The following is a 26,925-nucleotide window of genomic DNA, read 5'->3' as shown; positions in this document are numbered from 1 at the left end:
AATTAAGTGGCAATTGTCTACTTTCAAGTAATATCCTGCTATCTGCCCAAAGAGTCTGGGGAAAACAATGAAAAACGTTGAAGAAAGTTAAAAATGTTACATGTAAAGACATTACTTACTGGTACTAGATTAAATATAAATTACATGACAATTAAAGAAATATCATTTTGAAATATAACAACCCAAACTTTAATACACACACAAAATAGAATTTTCAAACAGTAATATGTAAACAAGTTACCGTATTTACGCATGTATAGGCCGCGTGCGTGTATAGGCCGCAGCACAATTTTCAGACAGAAATTATAGAAAAAATAATTTTCTTGGAATATTATTTCAGGAGTATTACACCCTGTATTACTAATTATGAATATAATTTTTTTAAATGAAGTGTGATTTCGAATATTTCGAATATAAGCCGCACCAAAGTTTTCCTCTTGAATTTTTGGCAAAAAATGTGTGGCCTATACATGCGTAAATACGGTATGTACTTGTAGCTGGTATTCCAAAAGTATTGTAAGAAGAAGCAAGGCCTCATAAAGCCAAAAGTTCAAATGAAACATATATTCAAAGAAATACTATGCATATGTTTTCTATTACAAAATGAGTTTAGGGTAGAGCACCTCTCCTGAGTCTCTGCTTCTCTTCTGTGTTGGAATTCCATGAAGGAGAATCATGAAGGGACAGAGGGAGCCAAATTTGTAGACAGATATTACAATAGAGGGGACACACCCATCAATGTTGGTTGTGAGGGGCAGAAGGTTTGGCCTACCTGTATAGGAGGATTTTCACCGATGTTGCTGCTTGCACCCACAGTCTCGCTGACAACACCACCCACAGACTGTCCACTGCCCACCAGGTGTGGTAGGTCAGGTAAATCAGCAATTACTGTCGAGTCCTTCTCTTGAATATTCTCAACAGTCAGCCACATGATGTTTTCTGTGTGAGATCATTGCTTATTAGTGTTTTCTGAATCATTTTGATTTTATAAAATGGGAAACTGCAAGCATGACTTTTGTCAGTTCAAGACAAGATTGAGATGAAAAATTTGAAAAATTTTGAGCGTACAGACGAAAATGAGAGCTTTCTCTAGTGGACCAGTCTTCTCAGTGTACTAATTTGTAACACAGTGCCTAATACTTGCCTAAATGGAAGATGATTCTAGGTGCAAGAAAGCTATGCAATAGGAAACATGTCTGCACAGAAAAAGTGATTTTATGAATTGATTTCAGAAGCTTACTACAAACATGTGAAAGAAAATAAATATCAGAAAACATGTTATATAATGATATTGACTTGGTTTCCTCCTTAATGTCATTAGCTTTTTTTTTTTGTTTTGCAAGTTTAATCACCATATTCTTAAAATTTGAACCATAACTGCAGCATCTGATACCTTTCAGCATGTTATTCCAGTTCACCAGTACTTCTCTTCTTAACATGACCTGCAATTTTTACATCCAGTGACACTTGTGTTACCACAGAACCTCGTGATATCATACCTTGGTGAATTACCACCTTTATTTCATAACAATGATAGTACTTTTGGCAACCCTGTGGCAGCTCATGGTCTCTAACCTTGAAACAAGATTGCTGTAACTGTTACAGGCAGGTTCTGAATACAGGAGTATCCTTGTGATTCAATAATGGAATGCACGGCCATATGGACAAAGGGATGGCCACTGCAATGTGACACTCAGGTAATAAAGATTAATTCTGCCAGATATGAACACAGACTATGGACTGTGGAATTCCAGACCCGAGGTTCAAGAGATGGAAAAGCGGGAGGCAAGGAACTGAAGGATACTATACATTAACATCAAGTTATTTCACCAATTCATGTGTCAATACAAGCCCAAAGACAGTAAACAGGGGTATGAAAACTGTTTTGATCACCTGCACATGCTAACAGTCTTGTGAGTGCTATACTCACCATCTAGGGAGTCATTCTCTCCAGCACTGACTGTGGCGTAGTACTGCATGCACTCAAGGGACCCAACCCATGTTGTCTTCGACACTAATGTCCTGTCTTTCCATGCTGGACGATGAACACATTGCAATATCTCTGCTTTAGCAGCACTCAGGATCACATAGCCCTTGGTCTCGCAACCCTTAAGAAGGACTTGGCTGTTCACTAGTGCAACTAAAAACAATAAAATACACTGATGATAAGATATTGTGGGTTGCAATGCTGGGTAGTATCAAAAAACATCAATTTTTTAAGGGAACATGTCACCTCCACCTTCTGGGTCAACAAGTAAGCCAAGCAAGAAACCAGTAAGAAGTAGATAGTAAACAGAGTTTGGCTTACTTATCAGCTCTGAAGATGGAGGTGATATCTTCATCCAAATGTCAGTCCTTCCCTGAACTACATGGCGCTACAACCCAAAAGATCCTTCTCTTCTAAGTCATCACTGTGAGACCCTCAATTTGACACAATAAAATATATCCATCAAAACTTTCAAAGCATCTGTGTCAGATAAAATTGAAAATACAAATGCAACTTGTTTTGTTTGTGCTGGAGAGCAGAAAGGAGACATAAAGTCATGATACAACTGTCATCAATAATCAAAAGCCTTCTGTGGATGGGACTGGAGCACCCAAAGCAAAATCCTACTGTGAAGGAGATGGGTCAGAACTAAAGCAAGAACCTACTGGGAAGGAGATGGGTCAGCACATAAAGCAAGAGCCTACTACAGAGGGGATGGGTCAGAGAAGAGCCTACTATGGAGGGGATGGGACAGAACGAAAAGCAAGAGCCTGTCTCAAATTACCTGACAAACTTTTGTGTAGTCTGGCAATGGAGCTCTATATGAAGTTGTCACACTGAATTTAACATTTGCTCATTTAGTCATAATAACCCATACTTGAGGCTTCTATCAAACTACATCAATTTTCTCAAAAATAGCTCATCGTACAACAGAGACAAGAATTTGGAAGAATTTTGACAATCAACACAAGACTTTTCTTTACCAAAACAATTTTTTCATTGTACTCACAAAACCAACCATTTGTTCACAATGCACTGAAGTGTACTAACTATCCCTTGTGATATGAGACCCCTTTAAAAAAGTCATAATCACTGGCATCTTTCTGCATAACTGTCAGAAGGACGGGGAGAAAGACACACAGAAAGAGAAAGATTATGCATGAAACTGATTCACACTACACAAATATTACCAGCCACTAAGATTCTGATGGACTGAGTACCAGTAGTTTGTGTGCTACTGCAAGAAGCAAAAGCGTTTACTTGAAAATTCTCAGAATTTAAGACCACATATGCTTATTTTAAACACACTCAGCATGGTGAATAGAGGAAAAAATAATATATGTTTCAGCACAACACACTGTCTGTAGCATCCCCTACAAATATCAAGGCCAATGCATTATGCAAAATCACAAACAACACATATAAAAAGGATATGTATGTGGTACAGCTTCATGCTCTGGTTCCAGTCATTTGACACTTACTAAGCCAATTCTTATGCTGTATGTTGTCCTCCTGACATGCTGCAAGGCCTTGCAGATGCTGTTCTCTGGTTTGTACAGACAGGTCATCACTGAATACTACTGCTTTGTTATCTGCTTCAGCAATCAGTTGCTGAAGCATTGTCGCTGCATGGCCAGACTGCAATTTTGTCATTGGTGACGGCGTTGCCTGCACTGCTGCAGGGTTCTGCGGGGTGGGAACTCAAGCACATAGTAACACAGTCCATTCCTTGATCAGAAAACATGTTTATGGGAACACAACCATACAGAAACATAGTCTTATTACCAAACAGGCTTAGGTACTGGACACTGTTTTGACAGAAAAGATATACAACACCTCACAAGTGCACGTGTTTCAGTCTTCAGAAAGTAGTGGTATCTCCTGGTTGGGGGTACCGGATAAAGCTCATCACTGAAACAGACCTACCTCTCAAACATACTTTTATTTAGCCAATGTCCAGTGAAGGTATTCCCACAGCAATACGAGACCATGCACACCTTTACAATTGCCAACATGTATTAATAAATGCTGCACTATCCACTCCTGACACAGATACATTAGACTCATTTCCCACAGTACACATGTCAAAGGCTCTGGAACCCTTATGGTATGCATCTCTGGTTACCTGAACAAATATCTCTGACCCTCTATTAAGCTGCTAGAACTAAGAATGAACAAACTAGCCAGAATGTATTAAGTGATCCTCTGAATCGTCCTGATTTTCCCCTGATGATTAAGACATACAGAGGAAAAAACCGAAAGGACAGAATCAGAAATGAAATATTTAAAGAAGCTGGAATACAAAATTAATTAACAGAGTTAGAAGAGAAATGATTACAACAGTTTGGCAATACAGAGAGACTGGATGGAACAACGATACTACAACGGATATTAGAATTCGATTTTAAGGGAAAGAGGACCTATCAGATGACCCAGAACAAGATGGTTCTGCAGGGTACTAAAAGATGTCAAGAGGAGAGGAAAGAGCTGGCAAGATATCAAAAAAGGAAAGAATGTGTGAAGATAGTATGAAGACAAGAGACTTGGGACTTCGCATACATCAACCTTTATAAAATGGAAATTATACCATAAAAAGTCCCTGAAAAATTTGTGTTCATTAAGGAACACACACAAACTTGAGGCAACACTCCAACAAAGGGGTAACTTCCTTGTCTCTCACTTGCAGTACACAATGTCAATACACAGTTCTCAGAAACTTAAACTACAAACATTTAGAAAAAAGATCTCATTAATAATGTCATTCTATCAACAGACATTACCTGAATTGTATTGCCTGATGATGGAGGCACGGGTCCTTCTGGTACACGTGTACGTGATTTGTGGGGTGTGGATGAAGTTTCACCTCTAAATCCCTTTAATGCTTCTGTTGAAAGATTTTTTTTCAATTGCTGTAACACATTTTCAAGATATAGTTGTAATCAGTGAGGCTGATATGTTAATATGATGGAAACTACAGTCTTCTGGGTTGCAATACCACGTAGTTCAAACAGCGTGATGTTTTGGAGAGGTTTATCACCTCCAACTTCATGGTCAAAGAGTAAGTTGAGCATAAAACCAGCAGAAATACATAGCATAACAACCTATGAGACTGTACTCTTCATAGTTATTGTCATGAGAACTTAAAATCCAATTATTTTCCAGAGTTACATAACTCAAAGAAACACTTGTTCAAGAATGAGACACACAACGAAGGACCCAGCAGGAAGAAGCACAAAGCTATAACTACACGTGTGCATCCGAGGGACCTACACATGTAATTGCAGCAACAACAGAAAGTAACACTTTCCCCATTAGATATACAACACCATATTGCTCAAAACATGTTGTGGCTATTAAATTAAAACTTAAACTTTTAAGTTAATAAATAGTTGCACATAAGATTGTAAATAAGATTTATACAAAAAAGTAAATTTGCTTCTTGTAGTTTATTAACAATGCTTCATTCACACCACATAGTGCTGAATACATGAATGATAGTGAATAATGAACTTGAAAGGATGTTGAAGGAACCAGTTGTGAATTATTTTCTTGCATAATCCAGGTATTAGCCCAAAGCAACTGAGGAAAATCACAAAAAAACCTGACAAGCGCTACCTTCTGGGATATGTCATCTGGTCCACTGAAAGCCAACCAGTGTTTTAGAGGAACATGTCACCCCCATCTTCTGTGTTGACAAATAATACTGCCTCACACTGGTTTCTTGGTTGGCTTATTCTTTAGACCTGAAGATGGAGGCAACATGTTCCTCTGAAATGAGAATCAACTTTCAGTTGCATACATGGCATTACATTCGAGAAGACAGAACTTTTCATAACGACCGCCGCTAAGAATCTCAAATCCTACAGAAATAAAACTTGTTATGACAGTTCTTTACCCAACACAGATTGAAACTGGGACCTCCAAAGTACAGGGCAGAAGCATTACCACCTAAGCCAGCTTTCTCAGTTGCAAACATGCAGAACTGCTAAAAAGAAGTATGATCTACCCATTTCATATTGCACCAAACATTGCAGTCAATTGGCTCGCACTCCTGCTTTTGATATGCAAGCTCCCCTCCAATACTCACCCAGTCCCTCCAGGCAAATGCTGGGATATTGCCTAGTCATAGTCCATGACCACTTCCTTCCAGACACTTTCCAATTCATGCTACCCAATCATCCTCCCATTCAACACTTCATAACTAGATGACAACACACAGCTAAATAAATTTAGAAAGAAAGAAAAGCTTCCTGACACTTGAGATTTTCACTGCAGTGAGTTCTGTTTCACATTGACATTGACTGACTGCTAAGATGTAATTTACCTTCGTTTTCATAAACGTATCAAAGAGCGCAAACGCTACATCTCTGTTACTTTTTGTCCAGGCTCCCTTAAGGTCATACACAACAAGCCGATGTGTCGGTGTGTCCTGACTGCTGCCTGCACACTCACTAGTGTTCAGAAGATCTCCACGAGTCGGAAGGAATGTTTCCCGACCATAGGACACTTTGGCGACACTCAAGCAGTAACACTTCTCAACAGGCTGCCTCAGTGACACGTGCTGCAGACACACATATGTGCACTTAGTGACTTCCATAACACAGAGATCAGGACATTAAACACAAGTGTCAAAAGCACTCACTGTCAACACTGTACACTTAAGGTGGTCCCCTGCCTTCAAAGCTTTCCTACAAACATTTTTCTACATGCCTGTGTTTTCTCCCATGTGTACTACATGCTCAGTCCAACTCATTCCCCTTGATTTAATCATTCTAATATTTAGCAAGGAGTATAAATTATGAAGCTCCTTCCTGTGATGTTTTCCCTTGACTCCTACTATTTCTGCCACTTTAGGTCCAAATATTCTCCTGAGCTCCATTCTCAAACACTCTGAATAGAAGAGAAGGACTTATTTAGACGCATTTCTCTTATAACCTCTGAAGCATACAGAAACAACTTCAGTACAGATGGTGAATATTTTTAAAAGCATCATAATGTCATGCAACAATGTATTCCCCCTTGGCATACTACAACTATGTATCATGGCAAAAGTTATCCCCTTTCAGCAATAACATTTAAGACATCATACCCAACAAACATTTTATAACATTTCTTTTACCTATTCCAAATGAAAATTTGTACTCAATTCATAACATCATCTCATCAAAAATTATGCATTGAGACACATGTTTCAAGCATAATTATATGTGTATATTTTATGAATATATCAGCGAATAATTTTTTTCTCACATATCTGCAAAACAGTTTTCTCTTCAATTTACTTGAAACCATACTTAACAACTACAACAATTCTGAAACTTGTCTAACTGCTTAGAAACCATACACGTACAGTGTGTCAATTGTTGACAATTGCAGGACCTATCTGTGATGCAAATGACAAGCTCAGTGTAACTGTTACCTCCTTCCCTGGTTCCTGCTGCAGGGCACTTTTCAGCCAGATCTCAGCATCATTCAGTTCACAGTTCATGTACATGATGGACCACTCAGCTCGTGGTCGATGCTTTAATCCGTCATCCACTGGGACCAGAGCCAAGATGTGCTCTGCAAGCACAAGCACAGCAGCATAGAGGAATACTCAGTCTTGCCAGAACCAAACTTTTCCCAGGTTACATGCATGTGAAGCACAGTAATAATGTATGTAACTTTAATCCAGAAGGTCCCTAGTTTGGATGTAAGGTGCAGCACTAATAGTCCAAAGATTACCATGGTACTTCTTTGTCCTTTTACATAAATTCCAGGACGGCACCTCTGAACTTGGCACAACTGCTTCCTTTCCACCAGATGCACTATTCACAGTCATTCAGACATCTCATTCAACGTTAAGCAACTTCTGCAGATGATTCAGCATTATTTTATGGAACCCTAATGTTCAATGCTGTGTTTACAAAGCCACACTTTTGAAACTTATCCTACACCAGCCCCAGAGTAGGTAAATGTGGCAGGTTATACAGACACAGGCAGAAAGAAAACTCATCACAGAGTAAGGGAATGTGGCAGGTTATATAGACACAGGGGGAAAGGAACAGGTCATAAGAGTATGAGAATGTGACAAGATATACAAGGGGGGAAGGGAAACTGGTCCCAGACTAAGGGAATGTGGCAGATTATATGTGTACATACATAGGAAAAAAGCAAACAGGTTACATGGTATGGGGATGTGGCAGGTTATTCATATACTGGGAGAAAGGAAACAGGTCACAGAGTATGGGAATGTGACAGGTTATACAAACATATAGAAATATAGGGAGAAATGAAACAGACGATAGTAAAAGCATTATTGCAGGTTATACATACACAGGGAGAAAGGAAATGGGTCATAGAGCACAAGCACATGGCAAGATATACAGGTAAAGGGAGATATGAAACTGGTTCCAGAGTAAGGGAGTGTGACAGGGTATATAGACATAGGAATAAAGGTAACGTGTCACAGATTATGGGTATTTCCAATCAAAATCTGGGATGTTTAATGTAGGAAAGGCCCATGGACCTACTGGGAAATGCAACCCGGAAAAATTCACTGTTCTACGATCAGAAAGTTTTCTGGAACAAGAGCATTTTGTTCCTTTTTCTAAAGCAACCACCTTTTTCAGGGCCAATCTACCATACCGTAATGGACTTACTCAAAGCATTTCTAGACAACGGCTTGGTAAACACGTTCCAACTTGTAACAGTGGAAGATGTGTCTCAGTAGACAAATGTTACAGCTCGTTGCTAGGCAACAGTCAGTGCGGCAATGAACTCACCGGCTAGGAATTACCTGACTTGTGTTTCTGTGTTGTCCGTGAGGAGCCTATGTAACAAACACCTGTTGTAGCTTAGATAAGTGAAGAGTGCAGTGCAGTGTAGTGTAGTTAAGTGTAGTTAAGTGTAGTTACAAGAGAAGACTTTATGTGTAATATCTGGAGTGTGTAATTCAGTGAGACTGTTCTAGTTCCTGTATTTCAATTGCATTACCATGAGATGACTGGTTTGTGTGTGTGTAGCAGTGGATTATAAAGTGTAGAAATAGCAATAGTGCTATAATTACATGTAATTACTGGTAGTGTGTATAAGGAGTAAACAAACCTGTTCATCCAATCCACAGCCCATACTATTAGTCACTAATACACATGACATAATGCACTGAAGTGTACTACTTATCCTGTCTGATATTAGATCCTTTTTCAATAAAAAAATTTCATAAATCATCTTCAAAAAAATTCAATCCTAGGGTGATAGCTGTTTTTCCCATTCGTTGAATCTGAAAATCATCAATGTTGATTTCAGATCTTTACTCACAACTCACTGCATCTACTATGCTAAACAAAAACAGATGTCTGAAATTCATCAGTGGACAAAACTGAAATATCAGGGCTCTAATCAAGATTGATTTCCTTCTTAATTTGAGCTTGAAAATTGAAGAATCACATATTCATATATTTATTATCATTTCAACAATTCATGCATTGTTTTGTATAAATGTAAATGTCCTGCTCATAAGGGACAGAAGTCCAAAGCAGGTGCAGTAGTATCACAATTCTCTTACCTGAACAAGAAGAAATGCGTCCTCCAAGAAGTTCAAACCCTCTCTGCATGGCAAATGACATCCAGTAGTAAACCTGAAACTTGTGAAGGCCCAACAGAAGATGCACCTTTCGGTAATGGCGACTTAACTGAATCTTACGTGGTCGCAAGTTTTGGAATACTGCACCACGTCTGGTCGGTCGAGTCACGCCTGACAAAATCAGCTTCAAATTTTCAAACCATCTGTGAAAAGAAAAATCTATTTATTGTTTAAGTACACACAAACGAAAGTGGAACTTCTTGTACAGTCTACTTTTGAATACAGACTTTTAAATTCATTACTTACAACATGAAACAATGTTATCAGCTCAGACTTCAGTCTGACACAAACATCTACCCATTTACTTCATTTTTAGCCTACTTCCTTCCTAAGAAAAGACTGCAACCTTAAGAAGTTTCCTGGGGGTTAGATGTGTTGTATGTTAAAGTGTTATGGGGTACACTGCAGTGGCCTCATATCTAGGACACTGTGGGAGTAGGGGTGTGGCATGTGTGCACATGGTGCTAACCAACAGGATGTGGGATGGTGTATTGTATGATTGATTTGTATGAAATCTGTAAGTAGTTAAGTTTCATAGTATTGCCGGCTCAGGTATGATATCTAAGTTATTTTAATATGTAGTAATTGACTTGTTCTATATTTGGAGGTTGTATCTCCAAATATGGATTCTCGAAACAAATAAACTGACCAGGATCATGTGTGTAGGAAGAAACGTTGAAGGAAAGGAGGTCAAACCTAACTACTGACTTTGTAGACATCCTCATACTTTCAAAGTATTTTGTGTGCCAGTGTAATCCATGGTAAATTTAAACAACTTATGAAGGCTCAAATTGCAACGTGAGATGTTATTTATTTACTTCATGTAAGTGATAACCTAGCATCAAGCTGCCCCTAATGGCATTCTGATGTTAAAACATATCAGTTAATAAATTATGTTAAATGAAGTAAATAAATAACATCTCATGTCATGACAGAAATACAACAGCTTACAATTCCATACTATTGTTTTTTGTCATATTAACCTTATACACACCAATAGAATAAAAATATCACCTCAATCATTCACATCCGTGAAACACTACCATTACATATGACATGAGAACTAATGTTACACCAATGTCCCCTCCAAAAGACAACGCTGGTGTCATCATCATGGGGGGGGGGAGCATCTGAAATGATGGCAAACTGGAAGATGGTCTGCCCATGCCAAGGTGTGAGGCACTGAGGTGGAAATTAGCCAGCACCACTTTACTGAGCCCCGTGACTACCAAGATGCCCCTTTAAGACACTACTCTTCATTCCAAGTGTAGGATTGTTGTAAGCTTGAAAAAGGCAGGGATGCACAATAGATCACTGATGGTCACAGTGCAAGAATCAGTAAAGACCCATTTCTTATCCATTCATTCACATGTCCACATCAGTAACTGATGTTACAACGGAGGTCATGGAATTTTTAAGGGCAGAGAAATTCAGGGAACAAGTCCTCCGGGAGGGACTTTAAGCCGTGGGTCCCATGTCGTAGCTTTACGGCACGTAAAAGAACCTCATATCTCCTAAGGAGGTCACTGAGCAAAATTCAAGGACATTTCCCGCCCAACAGTAGTCTCTAACACCTCTGATAGATGGGGGAGGCATTATAGACACTGCTTAGCCAGTAGAGGCCGAACTCGCTGGCTTGGTCGGGACTGATGGTAAGCACCAGTATCGGTAGGGTATAGAGACTGGTAGAATATCATAGAGGGAAGCACAATGGACCAATACTGGTCTAAGTGCATGGGGAAATCCACCCTCTCCAATAACTAACTAACTAACTGATGTTACAAAGCCATTATAAGCATTGACAACTGCAGTCATTAAGAGATCCTTCAACCATTTTCCTAAGGGTCATTTTAGATTACATGTAGTCAATCATATGTATCTCTATATCAGTTTCCTGAATTTGCAGATATAAGAATTATTTGTTCAAGTTTATGAGCAGCTTGTGCTACCACCCGCAGACTTTTACATACTGGACTACCTACGTCACACTCAATGTTTCTGCCGAAAAGGATCGCTCCCTTTCAACTAATTCATGCCTCTTTCTATCCTAGTTGAATTTAAGCTTTAGTTTAGCCACTGAAGATGACCTAGTAAGTTAAAACATGTTGGGCAACGCATAATGTAACAAAGAATATTTACATTTTTAATGCATTGCATTAGGTGGTTTATATAAATTTGAAGCAAAGACAGAAATAACCAACTTTCCAAATTTCTAAAACCTAATAACAACATACCTCAATGTACTGCCATAGAGAAGAGCTGTAGGGCAATCAAATTCCTCTGGACTTCTGTTTGTCACTGGCTTAGTCTCCAAAGCAATGCTTATATTCAGATTTTGGGACCGGAAAGAACGAAAAGAATCATGTTCCTGGAAAATGATTATTTATCAGTATTACTATAAAGTAACACAACAAGGCAGTGCTTTTCATAACAAATGTTCAAGATTTTTCTCTTCTCCACAGAGTCCAAACAAGCAAATTAACCAGGAGATGAAGCAGACCACTCACCTCCATCTTTTGCCAAAGTTGAGAATGCAGGAGTAAAATAACCACTCCCATAAGTCTTCATGGTGTGGTACTTAAGTACAGTCACACCTACACCTTAAGTTCACCTGTTACCAAATATTTCTAAAGAGATAACTGAAAGGAACACACGTAAAACTGGAGAGAAGCATAGAGCATTTCCCACAGAAAAAGCCAGAGGACACAAGAAGAGAAGACGGGAATGCTATTTCAAATATAGCGGTTATGGAGCACTGAATGAGATGGAAAGATGTCCATGCATGGTAGTTAAATAAGAATCTGGAAGAAGGCAGTTGTGACCTACATCTAGGTTACTGCCTCAGCAGTTACCTTAAGTGACTGAGAAAATCATGAAAAAGTCAATCAAGCCAGCTCAAATGTAATATTCTGGGACTGTATTTGTGCAGGGCTAGGTTTGAATTTCAACTGCAACACTAGGTAACCTCATCAAAGAGAGAGTTTTCCTTACTTCCTTCAAACAAACAGATCCAGGATGATCCATCCCCTAGGTCAATGAATTTGATCACCCTCCAATATCATTCATTGTCAAATAACTTCACTAAACAACATATCATTCATGTATTCATTTTTATTATTTATATTTTATTTAACAACACTGTAACATATATGGCAGGATGAGTGTCAATAATGAATTGGAAAGGATGCGGAAGAAAGCAGTTATGGCCTAATTTGAGGCACTATCCTGGAATTTGCCTGGACGGACTGCAGAAGACCATGAGAAACCTCAGTCAGAATAGCTGATCTGTAGGCTAAGATCTGAACCTATAACTTATACAAAGTCAGGGTGCACCTGGCCTGATTGGGCCATCCAGTCCCACAAACTTGCCACAAGAAACTTAAGTCAGGACAGCCAACAACAAAGCTAAGAAATGAACAGAGTTGGAAACTTAATACTCAGGAGGATGAATTAAATGTTCAGTTCACATTAAGAAAAAATTTGGCAATGTGGCAAAAAGGGGGAGAGGGGGAGAATGAATGAAACAATGTGTGTTACGGCAGTCAGCAAACTGAAGAGTATGCCAGCATTTTTTAAAACAGTCATGTACAAAGCACCAGCCAATTACCACATGCCGACTTCACCTCCATGCTATGCGTTATCAGAAAACAAAAGCACATACCTGATTGCTGGAATATTCTGGCAACTTGTCCAGAGCACAGGGCATTACACTGTGATGATCATTTGGGTCCCCAAGACATATCCAGTTCAGCTTGATTGTAAGCTTTAGATTTGGCAAGTGCAGGAGACGGCAGTCATCATACTTTGATGCTGTTCTCACATATACATTGAGCTCACCTTTGAACACGACCTTTGCTGGAACAGCCAAATTCTATGATACTTCACATGCAGAAATGACAGGACACAGATTCCACTGTGACTGATAATAAATTTCAGTTTTCAAAATATTCTCAACATCATAACACATAATATATTTGAGGTTCTCAAGGCAGTGACTATGACTCCATGATTATACATTTCAAGCACTTTCAGATGAAAAGATGTATGGAGTGGGTATTTTTACAAATTTTTTAGAGTGTTAATGTATTGATCAATGCCTTGCCAATGATGCCCTTGCTCTGATGGAACAGAAATGCTCCCGAAAGCCGGATATCAGTCCTTATCATGAGCCAGCTTAATTAAGTTAACCTACACACTCCATTTCTTTAAGACATCCAGTAAGACCTCACTAATTTGTACCAATTGGGAGCAAACCCTTCTCCAAATTATAAAAGCGCTACTGGAAACATGTTCAGGGAAGTTATAAAATGGACTTCATGTGACTTTTCAGGCAATACAACTTTATTTTGAAACTTATATTGCACATCATAAAATAAATCTACAGGTAATGAAATGTAAAAATGTAAGTTTTGACTTCAGTCTCAAAAATATTTTAAGTAGCCTACATGTATCTACTGTCATCTATGCTAGCATTACACATGGCAGTTTGCAATCACTAATTACAGCAATGTGATCATCAATGTCATAATGCACAAACAAAAAGTTGTCCAAATTATAGTAAATTCCAAATTAGTGAAGTTTCACCGTATTTTAATATTAGCCTCCATGTACATCTACATCTTCCAATTGTCCTGTTCCTCTGAGGTTCTCCAAGAATTTTTTTTACATTAATACTGAATCCAAATTATCTGTATAAACCACGTTTTCTGTTCTGAATCTGTAAGCTGTGGATTTTAATCTCTTTCATACATGAGCATACAAAATATAAAAGAGAATACTCCAGAAAATACCAGAATCAAAATTCTTAGATGCAACCTGGAATCTGGGTTTTGTTGAGCCCCTCATAACATAAATTTATTCTGTTATTTATCTCACTGTGAATTGTGTTGCATAATAAGGGCACACACCATCATCATCACAAATTGGGGAACCCATACAACAGGAGTCAACTGAAATATCTCAATTATGCAACAGCACAGACAAGAATACAAATTGTCTGCTTACCATTGGTCCAGTCCATAGCAAGTTCACTCCATGTGAGTTCCATTTCTTCAGTTGTATTGTAAGGATCAAGGGAAGCATGCAGCAATATCGTCATCTGGCGAATACACATGGTGAGGCGCCCGTGGAAGAGGAGTCTCATTTTGTCCCAGAACGGCAATGGAGGGCTGGGATCTCGTGATGGTGCCAATATCTTCTCAAAACCTAATGCAATGAAAGAAAATGATAAAAAAACATGTGGGCCATCTGTTAGGGATCAGCCACACTGCAAGTGAGATGCCTGGGGAAGTTGGACTGCAGCATAATCTGTAGTATAGTGAGAAGTAGGTATGTCCCCAGCACACCTCAAGGTGGAAGGGGGAGAACAAACCTTTATTGCTGGAAAATAGTTTTGAGATTTCACAATTCTTGCTCTAATTCATGTTCTGTGCATGAATTGAATTAAAACAGATGGTAATTTCAGCCGTTTCACCACGTACGAGTATAACAGATACTGTCACAGGACTGAATGTGACTACAGACAGGGTTTGGATTGGTAATCAGATTTACTGGACGCTTTAAAACACAACTTGTGACTACTCTTTACAAATCAGTGTCACACAAAGACTAGTCTTCTTGACCACCATCTTCACTGTGCTGATTGGTAACATCTTTCAACTGTGAACGTTCATCTGCTACCAAGCTCACGTCCTTGCAGGCTGACAGTCATCTCACACCAACCTCTTACTCTTCTAACTGCTGTCGCAAGATTGTTCTGTGATGGCAGCTGGTCCTCATCTTATAGTCTTGGCATGGACTGCACAGGAAATGTCTCTTCCATTATTGCATGTTCCCTTATCGCCAGGGAAACAACAAATATACAGAGCTGTTGTACTGTTGCTAATTTGCATAGCTGTTACTTGGCAATGGGTCTACATGTCACAATGTGTATGGAAATGCAGTGACAAATTATTTAAGTACATACAGATGTAAACAGCCATGCGTGATGTTCTCTTTGGGAATCTGAATGATAATCTCCTGAAAAAGACGGCAAACTGCTGTAGACCAGTATCTCTTGGAGAAAAATTGCTTATAACTGTGAGACAGGGAAAAATAAAGAACTGGATTTATTTCTGTAAGTTTCAGTTTCAATCCATATAAGCTGAACACGTATTAATTTAATGTGCACTTATTCCATTCACAATAATGCCACACTTCCAGGTGACAATTCATGTTGGACATGATAGCAGAATAAGCTTAAGAAATATCAGAAACTTTTTTATTTGTTTTAATTCCTGAATTCTCAAGCCTTTAAATTTGGAAAATAGAAAAAGAAAAATTTAAAAACTTGATAAACAAAAGCAATAGATGACGGTGATGACACTGTGCATTAACCACCCTTAGATGCATTTCTGGTCTCATGCTTAGACAACACAATATACACCACCAAATTTTTTTAATACTTTGTTCCATGTCTATGTTCATATTTATGCTCCTTTGATAAACCTGACATACTTATTCATATGTCCTATGTGTTACGGATGGACAAAGCAGTTCATGGTGTGGGGAGGTGGAGTTATATCTCCTGCACAGCAGTGAGCAATCTGAACCAGCATGACTGCTGTGGGAGAAGTATGCTGAGTCTCAAGGGATGCTAAGGCCAAAATTGCATTGCCATCACATTTCCAACCTCCAAGCAACACACTTAGAGTGCAGCTGTATCCTCACACTTGTTTCATTTCTCCTGCTAGTGACAACCAATAAACTTACTAAGATTGCACTGGGCTATAACTGGCTCCCAGCATGGACCAAAAGCATAACTGTAGTGTTCCACTTCACAATTGAAATCATGGTAGAACTTTAGTGAGGTCATGCTTCTCTCAACAGTGACATCTCCCCAGGGTTCACCTAACTCAATCACAACACCACGTTTTGCTGGAATCATGAAACAAGGAAAGAAATTATCTTTACTTATAAATTACATAAACAGTCACCACACTATGTAACAAAGTAAGTCAACACATAGTAAATGTAAACATTGGAAGTGACTGAAAAAGAGAAATAGTCTGACAAAAGCACTACAGTCAAAATATGCAGTGAACGGTAAAATATCACACACACAAAAGAACATATATACAGTGACATTACATACAATTCATAAACGAATGAAGGTAAATTACATTACAAACAGAACATGCATAAGATGTGAGGTTCATCCAGATGTGTGACACTGCTGTAGTTTTGTCGATCTTTACTGATGTTTCAGAGGAACATGATACCAGAAAGTGCAGCATCAAATTCTACAAGACAGCTATATAGAAATAGAACAGAAATCAACAAAAAAATTTAACTTTCACTCTCTACAGTAACTATATTATATGAACCAAATTTATTCAGAAACACCAAGAATGACATTTTGTTTTAAACAGCAAACAATGTACAGAAATTACTCAAAAGAGAAATGCATGACCACTGACTATAAGATTTAAAAAACACATCACAGCTATAAAAAGACAACAGAAAAGACTCCAAATACCAGTATGCAATTCACATATTTACACATGCATGTATAATAATGACTTTTTCAGTTCAAGACAAGATTGAGATGAGGATTTGGAAGATTTTCATGAATCAAGGTGAGAACAAGAATTTTTTCTACCAAACCATGCCTTTTACACATGGCTTGCTTGCTGCATAATTCCCATTGGTTAATTGCATGGGTAGCTTGCTCTTTGACTCTGAAGATAGGGGCTGTATTTTCTTCTGAAACATTTAACCAGACTCTATGGTAATAAATCCCAGAAGGAAATAATCTTTTTTTTTTTTTCAAATATTTGTTTGAGGTTTCATCCCTACATTTGGAATCTTAATTTGGTACATACTTCATCAGACTAATTAGTATTTCAATCAAGTTTCAACTCACATGATAAAATATTAAAGTACAGTAAGTAAATTCCTGATTATTCATGTGTGGATTTTCCACACACCTTCTTTTAGGTGCATTTGCAACTTAGTGGGGTGTCCATTCAATTTATTCAGTCCACCTGCCTGTCTGCATCTATAAAACAACTGGAGAACCACTGGAGAGGTTTTCATGAAATCTGATACTGAAGAAAGCTATATAATTGTCATGCCACTTTCATTTTCATTTAGACTACCCAAAACCACTTTACTTCAAGACCTGCATGTTCTTCTGTGATAATCTCAAGTGTAACTAACTAAATACTTACCAGAGTGAGAAATCTTTCAAATAAAAGTGCAGAGAAAATGAAAACCACATTTTATGTCCAATAAATTTTATCATTAAGTGTTATAGTGTCTCTGATAATTAAAAAAAACATTCACTATGCACACACTTCAGAATTTCCATATTGAACAATTATCAGGGCTTTCCAGTGAAACCCAAAGATTACCACTAGATTATCTTTGTTTTCAGACTATTCATAAACCTTCTCCCCTTCAAATATGCAATATGAGAATCAAGGCTGTGAACCTCACTGCGTCATACCTCTCCATGTAGCTTCCTGCTCAGCTCCCACAAGTCTCCCCCAGATGTGTAAATCCTTGATGTCCAGCAGTGGTTGTGGAAAATCCCTCAGTTGAAATTTCCACTCCTTGCAACTTGCACACACCGAGCGACACCAGAGGGTTATGAACTCCAGTCCTTCCTCTGGCCATGGACTACAACAGACACGCAACACACAACCTCGCTTCTCATGTTTGAAATGTCATCCTGTGCAGTTTGAGCATGAAGACTAACAAAGAGATTTCACCTGCTCACAGCAGAGGCTATGAATATTACTGTCTTCCAGGATATGATGCCACATAGTCTGGTACATCTGTAGCTAACTTCCTGGCAGATATTCATATAATATCTCCCAGACTACACAGTGTCTCATACAAGACAGTACATTTCTTTTTAAGATTTCTTTGGAGGACTAATAGATTTGAACACTACATTGAGGATAATTTCAAATGGGAGTTATTTATCACTAAGTTTATTAACTTAGGATCAATAAAACTGGGAGTTAAATGGGGGAAAACATTAAGCTGATGAGCACTAAATGGGAGTTTTGCTGTATATAGGCTGACAGCTATTGTTATAGCAATTGAACATATATTTAATTATACATTTGAAGTAGTTTAATTTTGTTGAATATAGACATTCCAACCTGTCAGGATCAATTTCCGTCATGGTCTTGACTGCATTCTCTGCACCGTGAACAGACGGATCTGCCAATGACAGTATTTCAACATCATTTATGAGCCATGCAAAGAGTCTAGTTCTCGCAGGTGCAGCACGACACATCTGCTTGGACCGCTGCACATAGATTTCAGTGTTGCACTTATTAAGGCTTGCATACAACTCTTCCACCTTGGCTGCTGGCAGCAGAGGATGAGCCTTACGTAGTTCAGCAACCTTCACATCCAGCATTTTTTGTCTCTTCAAACTCTCCATATATTCATCTTCCAGCAACTCATAATTGTCTCGAAGGCGTACCTCAAATGGGTCATCACTCATCTCAAACAGGAACTCCTTAACCTGATGAGATAACAATATATACAGGTCTCCACTGTTCCCTGTACAAGTAAAGAATTCAGCACAACAAGGTAACAGGTAACAGGTAACAGTGTGCATTAACTATGGCAGAATATTTCTTAAAATATTAATACAGTGAAACTTTGATCTTACAACCCAGGGTTTTATGTTTTTCATGAATTTACACACTTTTAGCTTGGCCTAAGCCAAATACCCATAAGAATAATGTTAAACTTTAACGGATTTCATGTTTATGCAATTTTATGTTTTCCCTGAATTTGTACTTAATTTTTTAAGCCCTAGTTATAAAAATGTATCCAATTTTGTTTTGTAATTCAATTCTCTGAATTTCTTATCCCAGGAAATGGCCCAACTTCCTTAATAGCAGTCGCAAATAGTTCAGTTTGCAAATATGTCTTAACGAGTGTACCAAAGAACAGACACTGCAGCACAGTGACCAGTGTACATATATTTGTAAGGGAAACATTTAACAGAAATGCAGCCAGGTTAAATTATTCAATTTTTCCGTGCCCATGTGACTTTATTTCATAAAAAACAGATTTTATTATGGCATAAGAAGAATTTCACAGCAGGAAGATGAAATATGGACAATAAAAAAAACAAACCTACATCAGTCACAATAAGAAATAAAAAAAAATATTTCACCACAGGTTTATGCACATAATAGAACCTATGTTGAACAGGCATCACGGATGAGACTTTCAGTGTCCACAACAAACATTATTATGAAGAGCTCTCCAGTGGGTGGATAGACAGATTTACGAGGAGGCACAACATTGTTTGCAGGACTCAAGTGACTGAGAGCAAGAAAAATTACCAAATACTGCAAAAAATTAAATGTTATTACCTCTGTGCTATATACACACAGAATGATATTGATGAGACAGGTCTATGTTTCAATCTACAGCCTAGCAAAATCTTCACTTTTTGAGGAGATTCTTGCCATGATGGTACAAAATCTAAACAGCGGCTTACTGTGCTCCTTGAATCCAGTGCCAATGGCAGTGATATACTACTATCTCTTGTAAATGGAAAATACAGAAATCCACGTTACTTCAAGAATGACAAGAGACTGCCTGTAAAACATGAAGCCAATACATATCCTTGGACGACCATCAATGTTATATAAAGATCGCCTCACACAACTAGATAGAAAACTTGGTGCCAGAAATTGCAAAATATAGCGTTCATTGATCAGTCTCCTGATCATCTCAAGAACACAACATTTCTCAGAAACATCAAAGTTGTACCTTCCACAGCTCACTGTACCAGCCAGTTACAGCCTTTAAACTTGGGAATCATCCATGCACTCAAATGTCATTAGAGAAAGCAACTGATTTTGAAGACTGCAGATACAACAGATGGCAGACTATTCTAAGATGGTACACATATGAAGCTGGATGGGTTGTCTGCAATGCATTTCACAGCAGAAACTTGAAGGCTGATAACATCTACTACAATCAAGAACTGCTCTGTTAGGTACGGTTTCTCAAATGATCATGTCAGCAGCAATGATGGCAATTCAATGAAGATGAAGAGGATGGCTGGCACAGTTTACAACCTCTTGGAGTGCACTTCAAAGACCACACAATATGTGACAGTACTCTTGAGGACCATGCAACCCAGAGTGCTGACCAGGTGTTAGATTGACATGTGACTAGGCCAGAAGATCAGGAAGTTGCAGATGATAAGCAACATTCTTGGATGCAAAGTAACAAGTGGAAGCAGCCAGCAATTACATGTGTCAATTTGATACCAATACTAATAATATTATTGTAATGTGTAACACAGTTGAAAATGAACTATACAGGCTGAGCTCTCAGGGAGAAAATTAACAAAAGACTAACTTCATAACTAACTTTCATAAACGACACTATGATGGCGAGCAGTGCAATAGTTTCATGTAAATAACACACCTGAGGATGGCACAGTGATGCCGAAACATGTAGTGAAGTGACATGTGAGATTGAGTGCACTAGAAGACGGCCAATACATACATATCATAAAAGACTAACTGGTTGAAGAAATAATGTAACTAGGTATGTATCAAGTTTGTCACTCTCTCTAGGTGGATGCTGCGATAGTGCCTTGAAATAGGCCACGACTGCTTCCTTCAACATCCTTTCCATTCACTGGTTGTAATCATCAACTTATCTTACTGATACTACATAACTATAGCGGTTGTAAAGCACTGTCAACTAAACCAAAAACCATTTTTGCATTTGCATGTATAATCTCAGCATTCAAACCCATGTATTTTAAATTATTTCCAAAGTTATGGTACCTGTACAAAGTAAACCACACTTTTCCTTATGTTATATCATATATTTGCAACAATTTTATATTTGTTTTAGGTGGTTCCTTAAAAAGTGTAAAATTTATGTTTCAGTGTAGCTACTCAGCTGGTCAAGAAACTTTTGCTTCATGGAAACGACATGAATTACAGGGATGACAGAGTTTTCCTTGAAACCTAACTAACCTTGTGCCACAGGGTCTTGAAAACTTGATAGTTAGTCATCTGATCAAGGAACTAGCTGCCTTCATGAAACCTAAAGGTTCATTATCATGTACACAAATATCTGCCATTGTACCTTATCGTTTGTCAGTTTCAAAGAGTCCACAACCTCACATCCTATTCATCTAAGATCAATTTCAATACTATCTTTCCATGTTCCTACAAGTTTTTCTGGCCAAAAGTTTGTATGCTTTTCTCACATTTCTATGTGTGCCATATGTCCTGTCCATCTAATATGCCATGGCTTAGCACCAAGAACACAGAAGTATATTACTGAACCCCATCATAACCATACATCTACAAAATGTTTTCTCTTTAGTCAATTTTAATGCTTTCCTCTAATATATATACTTCTGATTCCTCTGGGTGGCCCTGAAGTATCTTTAAAATTCTGTATTTCTTTATTTTCCAGAGCTCTGACCACTATATGTATTAAAGCGACTAACTACAGACTAGACAATGAACTGGGGCAGACAGCTCATTTTTCCACCATGTCCCAGATCAGCTATGGGGGTCCACCCAGCTTCATAACAAACGAAAGCCAGTAGTGAAGAGGCTGCAGCCAAGGTCCAGCAAGATACACTGCATGATATAGGTTAAAAAATGTACTGCACTCTAAAACCAGTTGAGTTTTGCACAAAGAAATATTGCCCAGTAGGCTAAGCAAAAGTGAAAGTGAATTAATCTACTGTAAGCCAGTTACTAAGAATTTTTTACCTTAATAACTAGATCTGCTGGAAGAGGACTATCTGATGTAAATGGCTGCCTCTGTTTCTTGTGCACTAACTTCAGCCACTTCACAACACTCACAAACTCATTCTGCACAGCCTCGGCAAAATTATGCTCATATGGAAAACAAGCTTTCAGTGAGCTGATTGTTATGTTCCTACAAGAAAAACCATATTCAATGGTGTTGGAAACAGGAATATGCTTATGTGCTTATATTATTGTGGGTCATGTAGCTAAGCTGTGAACAAATTCACATATAAGCTGCCTAATATCTGACCATCTATTGACATTAGCAGGACATTCTGCAAGACCACACAATTCAACATAAACTTTAATACCAGCACAACAACTTTCATTCTATTCCTACTTTCATTCCATTATGAACTATGGATTAATATTTTGGGGGAACTCTTCACATAGTGTAATAATTTTTAAAATACAAAAGAATATAATTAGAATCATTACAGGATGTAGAAGTAGAGATTCATGTAGAGAATTATTTAAGAAATTAAAAATTCTACCTCTTCAATTGCAATACATATTATCGCTTCAAATTCAAATTAAATTCTGATGTCTATAACATGAATACTAGACAAAAATATAACTTCCACCTACCCTCATCAACTTTATCAGTATATCAAAAAGGAGTCTACTTTACTGGCATAAAAGTGTTCAACAATCTGCCACAAAGTATTAAAAACTTGGGCAATGATACTAAAAAGTTTAAATCAGAGTTAAAGAATTATCTACATGCTCATTCCTTCTACTCTTTAGATGAATACTTCAATGTAAATAGAGAATGATGTAAAATTAAGTTATATTAATTTTTAAGCTAAAATTGCCTGTACTTATGTATGTAACGTTTTTGATTTGTTCTGTATCCAAAGGTACTAACCTGCTTAGGATTTATAGAATGTAAATAAATTCAATTCAATTCAATTCTCCCACCAGGACTTTGTTCAAATTTTCAGTGTATATCTCACAAGTCAAACTGTTTCAGTCAGTGACAATTTATTAAAGTTTCTTTGCATAACACCACCAGAACTTCCAGAAAGATTAAACAATTTTTAAATTTCCTGTTCTCTTTAAATTTACTGAAATGACATTTCATGCTTTCCATGATGCCCAATGTGTCACCTGTCTACAAAGCCATGATGACTTTTATGTTGATGTACATGAACTACGTGCTTTCAAACCCAGCTCAACAAAAAACAGGTTTCCTGGGGTATTACTGGCTGATGTGAGAGTGACAGAAGCAGGAAACTGCTTTCACATCATGAATGAACACATGAAATTTCAATTGAATATTTCCTTACATTTCACTGTATATATATACTGGTTATTTTATCAAAAGGGTAAGTTTTACAGAACTCTACAATTACACCTTTCATTCGTCAATAATAATGAACATTTGGGTATCATAAAATTCTGGGAAGTTCTTGAGTAACTGCACAATTTGTGGCTTCTCAAGAAGGGCTCAGCTCCATGAGTGAGGGAGTGATTATTCAATAATGATATCATCATCAACAATATCACCACCACTACCACCACCACCACTTCCAGAATCTGAACCTACCGACATCACTGGTATTATAAAAACAGACTCCTTTCATCATGTCAGAGATATTTCCAAATTTCCTTTTCCAATTTCATGCATTAGCTTATAAATAGAAAGCACAGAAACTTTTTCACTCTTAACACATGTTAGTGAATGTTGCAGCTGAATTGAATTGAATTGAATTTATTTACATTCTATAAATCCTAAGCAGGTTAGTTCCTTTGGATACAGAACAAGTCAAAAGGTTACATACATAAGTACAGGCAATTTTAGCTTAAAAATTAATATAACTTAATTTTACATCATTCTCTATTTACATTGAAGTATTCATCTAAAGAGTAGAAGGAATGAGCATGCAGACAATTCTTTAGCTCTGATTTAAACTTTTTAGTATCACTGCCCAAGTTTTTAATACTTTGTGGCAGATTGTTGAACACTTTTATGCCAGTAAAGTAGACTCCTTTTTGATATACTGATAAAGTTGATGAGGGTAGGTGGAAGTTATATTTTTGTCTAGTATTCACGTTATAGACATCAGAATTTAATTTGAATTTATCTTTGTTTGAATAGTTAACATTCCTGCTTCCTGTTCAAGAGTTCCGAAATTTCAATATGGATACAGGCTATCATAACTGAGGTTTGCATGTTCTTTCTGTCCTTCATTATCAATTCTGGAATAGTACCTTAAACACCAACCACCACCAATGTCCCTCCCATTTGTCCCACAAGCATCCTTCAATCTAACAGCAAAGAACATAAGCAACTTCAAAAGAATCATTAAATAAAACAAGAAACATATTATCTTCTAAGTGTTAAGCACCAAATGCAATACAACTAAATCTTCACAACAGCACCAAAACAGTTAACTAGTGACTGGGATTTTACCTGCATTTTGTAAGCATGGTAACCTTCATAAATTGCTAACACTCTGCACCTGTACTTGGTGAATATTATGTTAAAATCTCAGCTGTTTAACAGTTCTCCAGACTGGAGTGTCATGATTTCCTTAAGCCTCCCCAGGAGAATGCTGGGACAGTACTTTAAACACACAACTACCTCATTGTGCATCTTCCCAGCTCACTCAATTACACATAAACTTATGCAATGCAAAAAGTGGCATTACATATCCCAATAATCAATCACCACCAAGTCAGAAACATTAAGCCAATTAAATCATTTCAGTGTAACAGCACATAAAACTCATTTCTAGAATATATTTTATAATTCCTCTTATCATTATAACTTGGGTGTAATTTATATTTTTTGTGATCAGTGGTGATTATGTAGAGTTTCATTACATTGTCTATAGTTGGAATGTTGTAATGGATATGGATGTATCATGCTATTCAGGATAATTCAATACAAGACTTGGAAGGTATTTCTCAAATCTGAAATTGAATTTATAATGATACAATCCTTAGGATATCCCATAACAGCTTGATATGTGCATCCCATTGTGTACTGACACTATGTGCAACATGTATTTCACAGCAAACTGTTTAAACGAAGCAATACACACAGTATGTTTTACAAGCTATATCAATTTCACACACATCTTACCAAGTCTTGTTCCAGGGTAAAATAAAGTGTTCATTATTCTTCCTTTCAATTCTAACTTCCTCACTGTCTAGAAGGTTTGCTATTCGGAAGCCATTTATTGAAAATATATCTTTATTATCAATGGCTATGTTGACTGACACTGCTTTCATCTCAACATTGTCTCCATTCACTGACCATTTTAGGTCATCTGCAAAGAATACATGCACATATTTCAATTATAATTCAGTGAATCATTGAAATTGGACAGTTTCAATATTTGAGTTCTTTATATATCTAATGATTTATATCATTACTATTTAGAGAAAAATCAAGTACATAAATTAATTGAATCTGGAGAAAATTAAATAATGATACAGCTTACTTCAAAAGTTATAACTTTATTTGTGTGATACCTGCAGAACTATAGAAAAACATACACACATCATATTCAGTCATCCACCTCCACTGTTCATTTCTGACACTACTAAATGGACTTCGTTTAATTTAGTAGAAGTCCAGATCACGTGGCATCACATAAAGAGCTTTCATTCACACTGGTTTAATATGACCCTTACTTTACTTGAAGCCAAACTCAAACTATAAATGTTCTCAAAAAATGTTCTCTCAGTACTAATATCCAATGGTCTTCACCTGAAAGATCTGTATGTACAAAACACTGAAGAGAGCCTAATGTTTTTGCTCAATCTGTCTGACCATGTGCATGAAAAACTCGAAAAACACTAACAGATTTTCATGAAATTTGATACTGGATAATTTTACAAAATACTGGCAAATCATTTGAACTCTCATTTAGATCAGACTAGTTTAACGACCACTTATATGTGTTTCTGTGCATTTCATCATATTTATCGGACAGAAAAATGTTTCAAACAAAAGAAACAGAAAAAATTTAAACATATATTTTAAGTTCAACAAACTTTATCACTAAGTTTCTCACTTTCTGACACAATTAAAAGAACAGGGACATGAGTATATTTCTGAACTCGCATGTTCAACAATTAATCATGTGCCCTGAACAGAATTCTGCCCATCAAAAGTCATCTTGAGCCATTACACTTCTTAAGCGTAACAATTTTAATAGGAGAATATAAAATTATTATATTTTATTTTATATTTCAGCATCCTGTTGCATTGAGTCATTATCCTTATTATTAAAGCATCCGTCAATAATGCAACAATATTTTTTTTTAACACGGGGGAGACAGGAAGTGTGCAGATTGGAAGAGGAGTTCGGCAAGGATGCTGTTTATCACCAATTCTGTTCAACTTGTACAGCGAATGCCTTACCAAGGAAGCTCTGGATGGGCTCGGTGACTTCAAAGTAGGAGGTCAAATTATTCAAACTGTGAAATATGCAGATGACCTTGTGTTAATGGCTAAGGAAGAAACTGTGCTACAGGGCATGATTGAT

At 37.4% G+C, this 26,925-nt stretch overlaps 1 protein-coding gene across 2 annotated transcripts in view; it reads right to left on the bottom strand.

The window, feature by feature from the left end:
- LOC111875320 (protein KIAA0100) overlaps positions 1 to 26,925 on the bottom strand; it is a 69,061-nt gene that overhangs the window by 17,544 nt on the left and 24,592 nt on the right. For both annotated transcript variants that reach the window (XM_023871461.2, XM_023871462.2), the window contains exons 14-28: positions 25,515 to 25,701; positions 22,385 to 22,553; positions 18,764 to 19,134; positions 18,100 to 18,272; positions 16,362 to 16,526; positions 14,616 to 14,816; positions 13,273 to 13,466; positions 11,846 to 11,979; positions 9,534 to 9,754; positions 7,407 to 7,549; positions 6,312 to 6,548; positions 4,768 to 4,896; positions 3,469 to 3,673; positions 1,931 to 2,140; positions 773 to 939 (exon numbers count right to left, since the gene is read on the bottom strand). In XM_023871461.2, the coding sequence (XP_023727229.1) occupies positions 773 to 939; positions 1,931 to 2,140; positions 3,469 to 3,673; positions 4,768 to 4,896; positions 6,312 to 6,548; positions 7,407 to 7,549; positions 9,534 to 9,754; positions 11,846 to 11,979; positions 13,273 to 13,466; positions 14,616 to 14,816; positions 16,362 to 16,526; positions 18,100 to 18,272; positions 18,764 to 19,134; positions 22,385 to 22,553; positions 25,515 to 25,701 (2,906 nt within the window). The remainder of the gene's footprint in view (positions 1 to 772; positions 940 to 1,930; positions 2,141 to 3,468; positions 3,674 to 4,767; positions 4,897 to 6,311; positions 6,549 to 7,406; positions 7,550 to 9,533; positions 9,755 to 11,845; positions 11,980 to 13,272; positions 13,467 to 14,615; positions 14,817 to 16,361; positions 16,527 to 18,099; positions 18,273 to 18,763; positions 19,135 to 22,384; positions 22,554 to 25,514; positions 25,702 to 26,925) is intronic.

Source organism: Cryptotermes secundus, unplaced genomic scaffold, assembly GCF_002891405.2.
Source record: "Cryptotermes secundus unplaced genomic scaffold, Csec_1.0 scaffold1789, whole genome shotgun sequence".
In the NCBI taxonomy this organism is placed as follows: Eukaryota; Metazoa; Arthropoda; class Insecta; order Blattodea; family Kalotermitidae; genus Cryptotermes; species Cryptotermes secundus.
The sequence above is the reverse complement of the archived record's forward strand: the minus strand, read 5'-3'. Positions and strand labels throughout refer to the sequence as shown.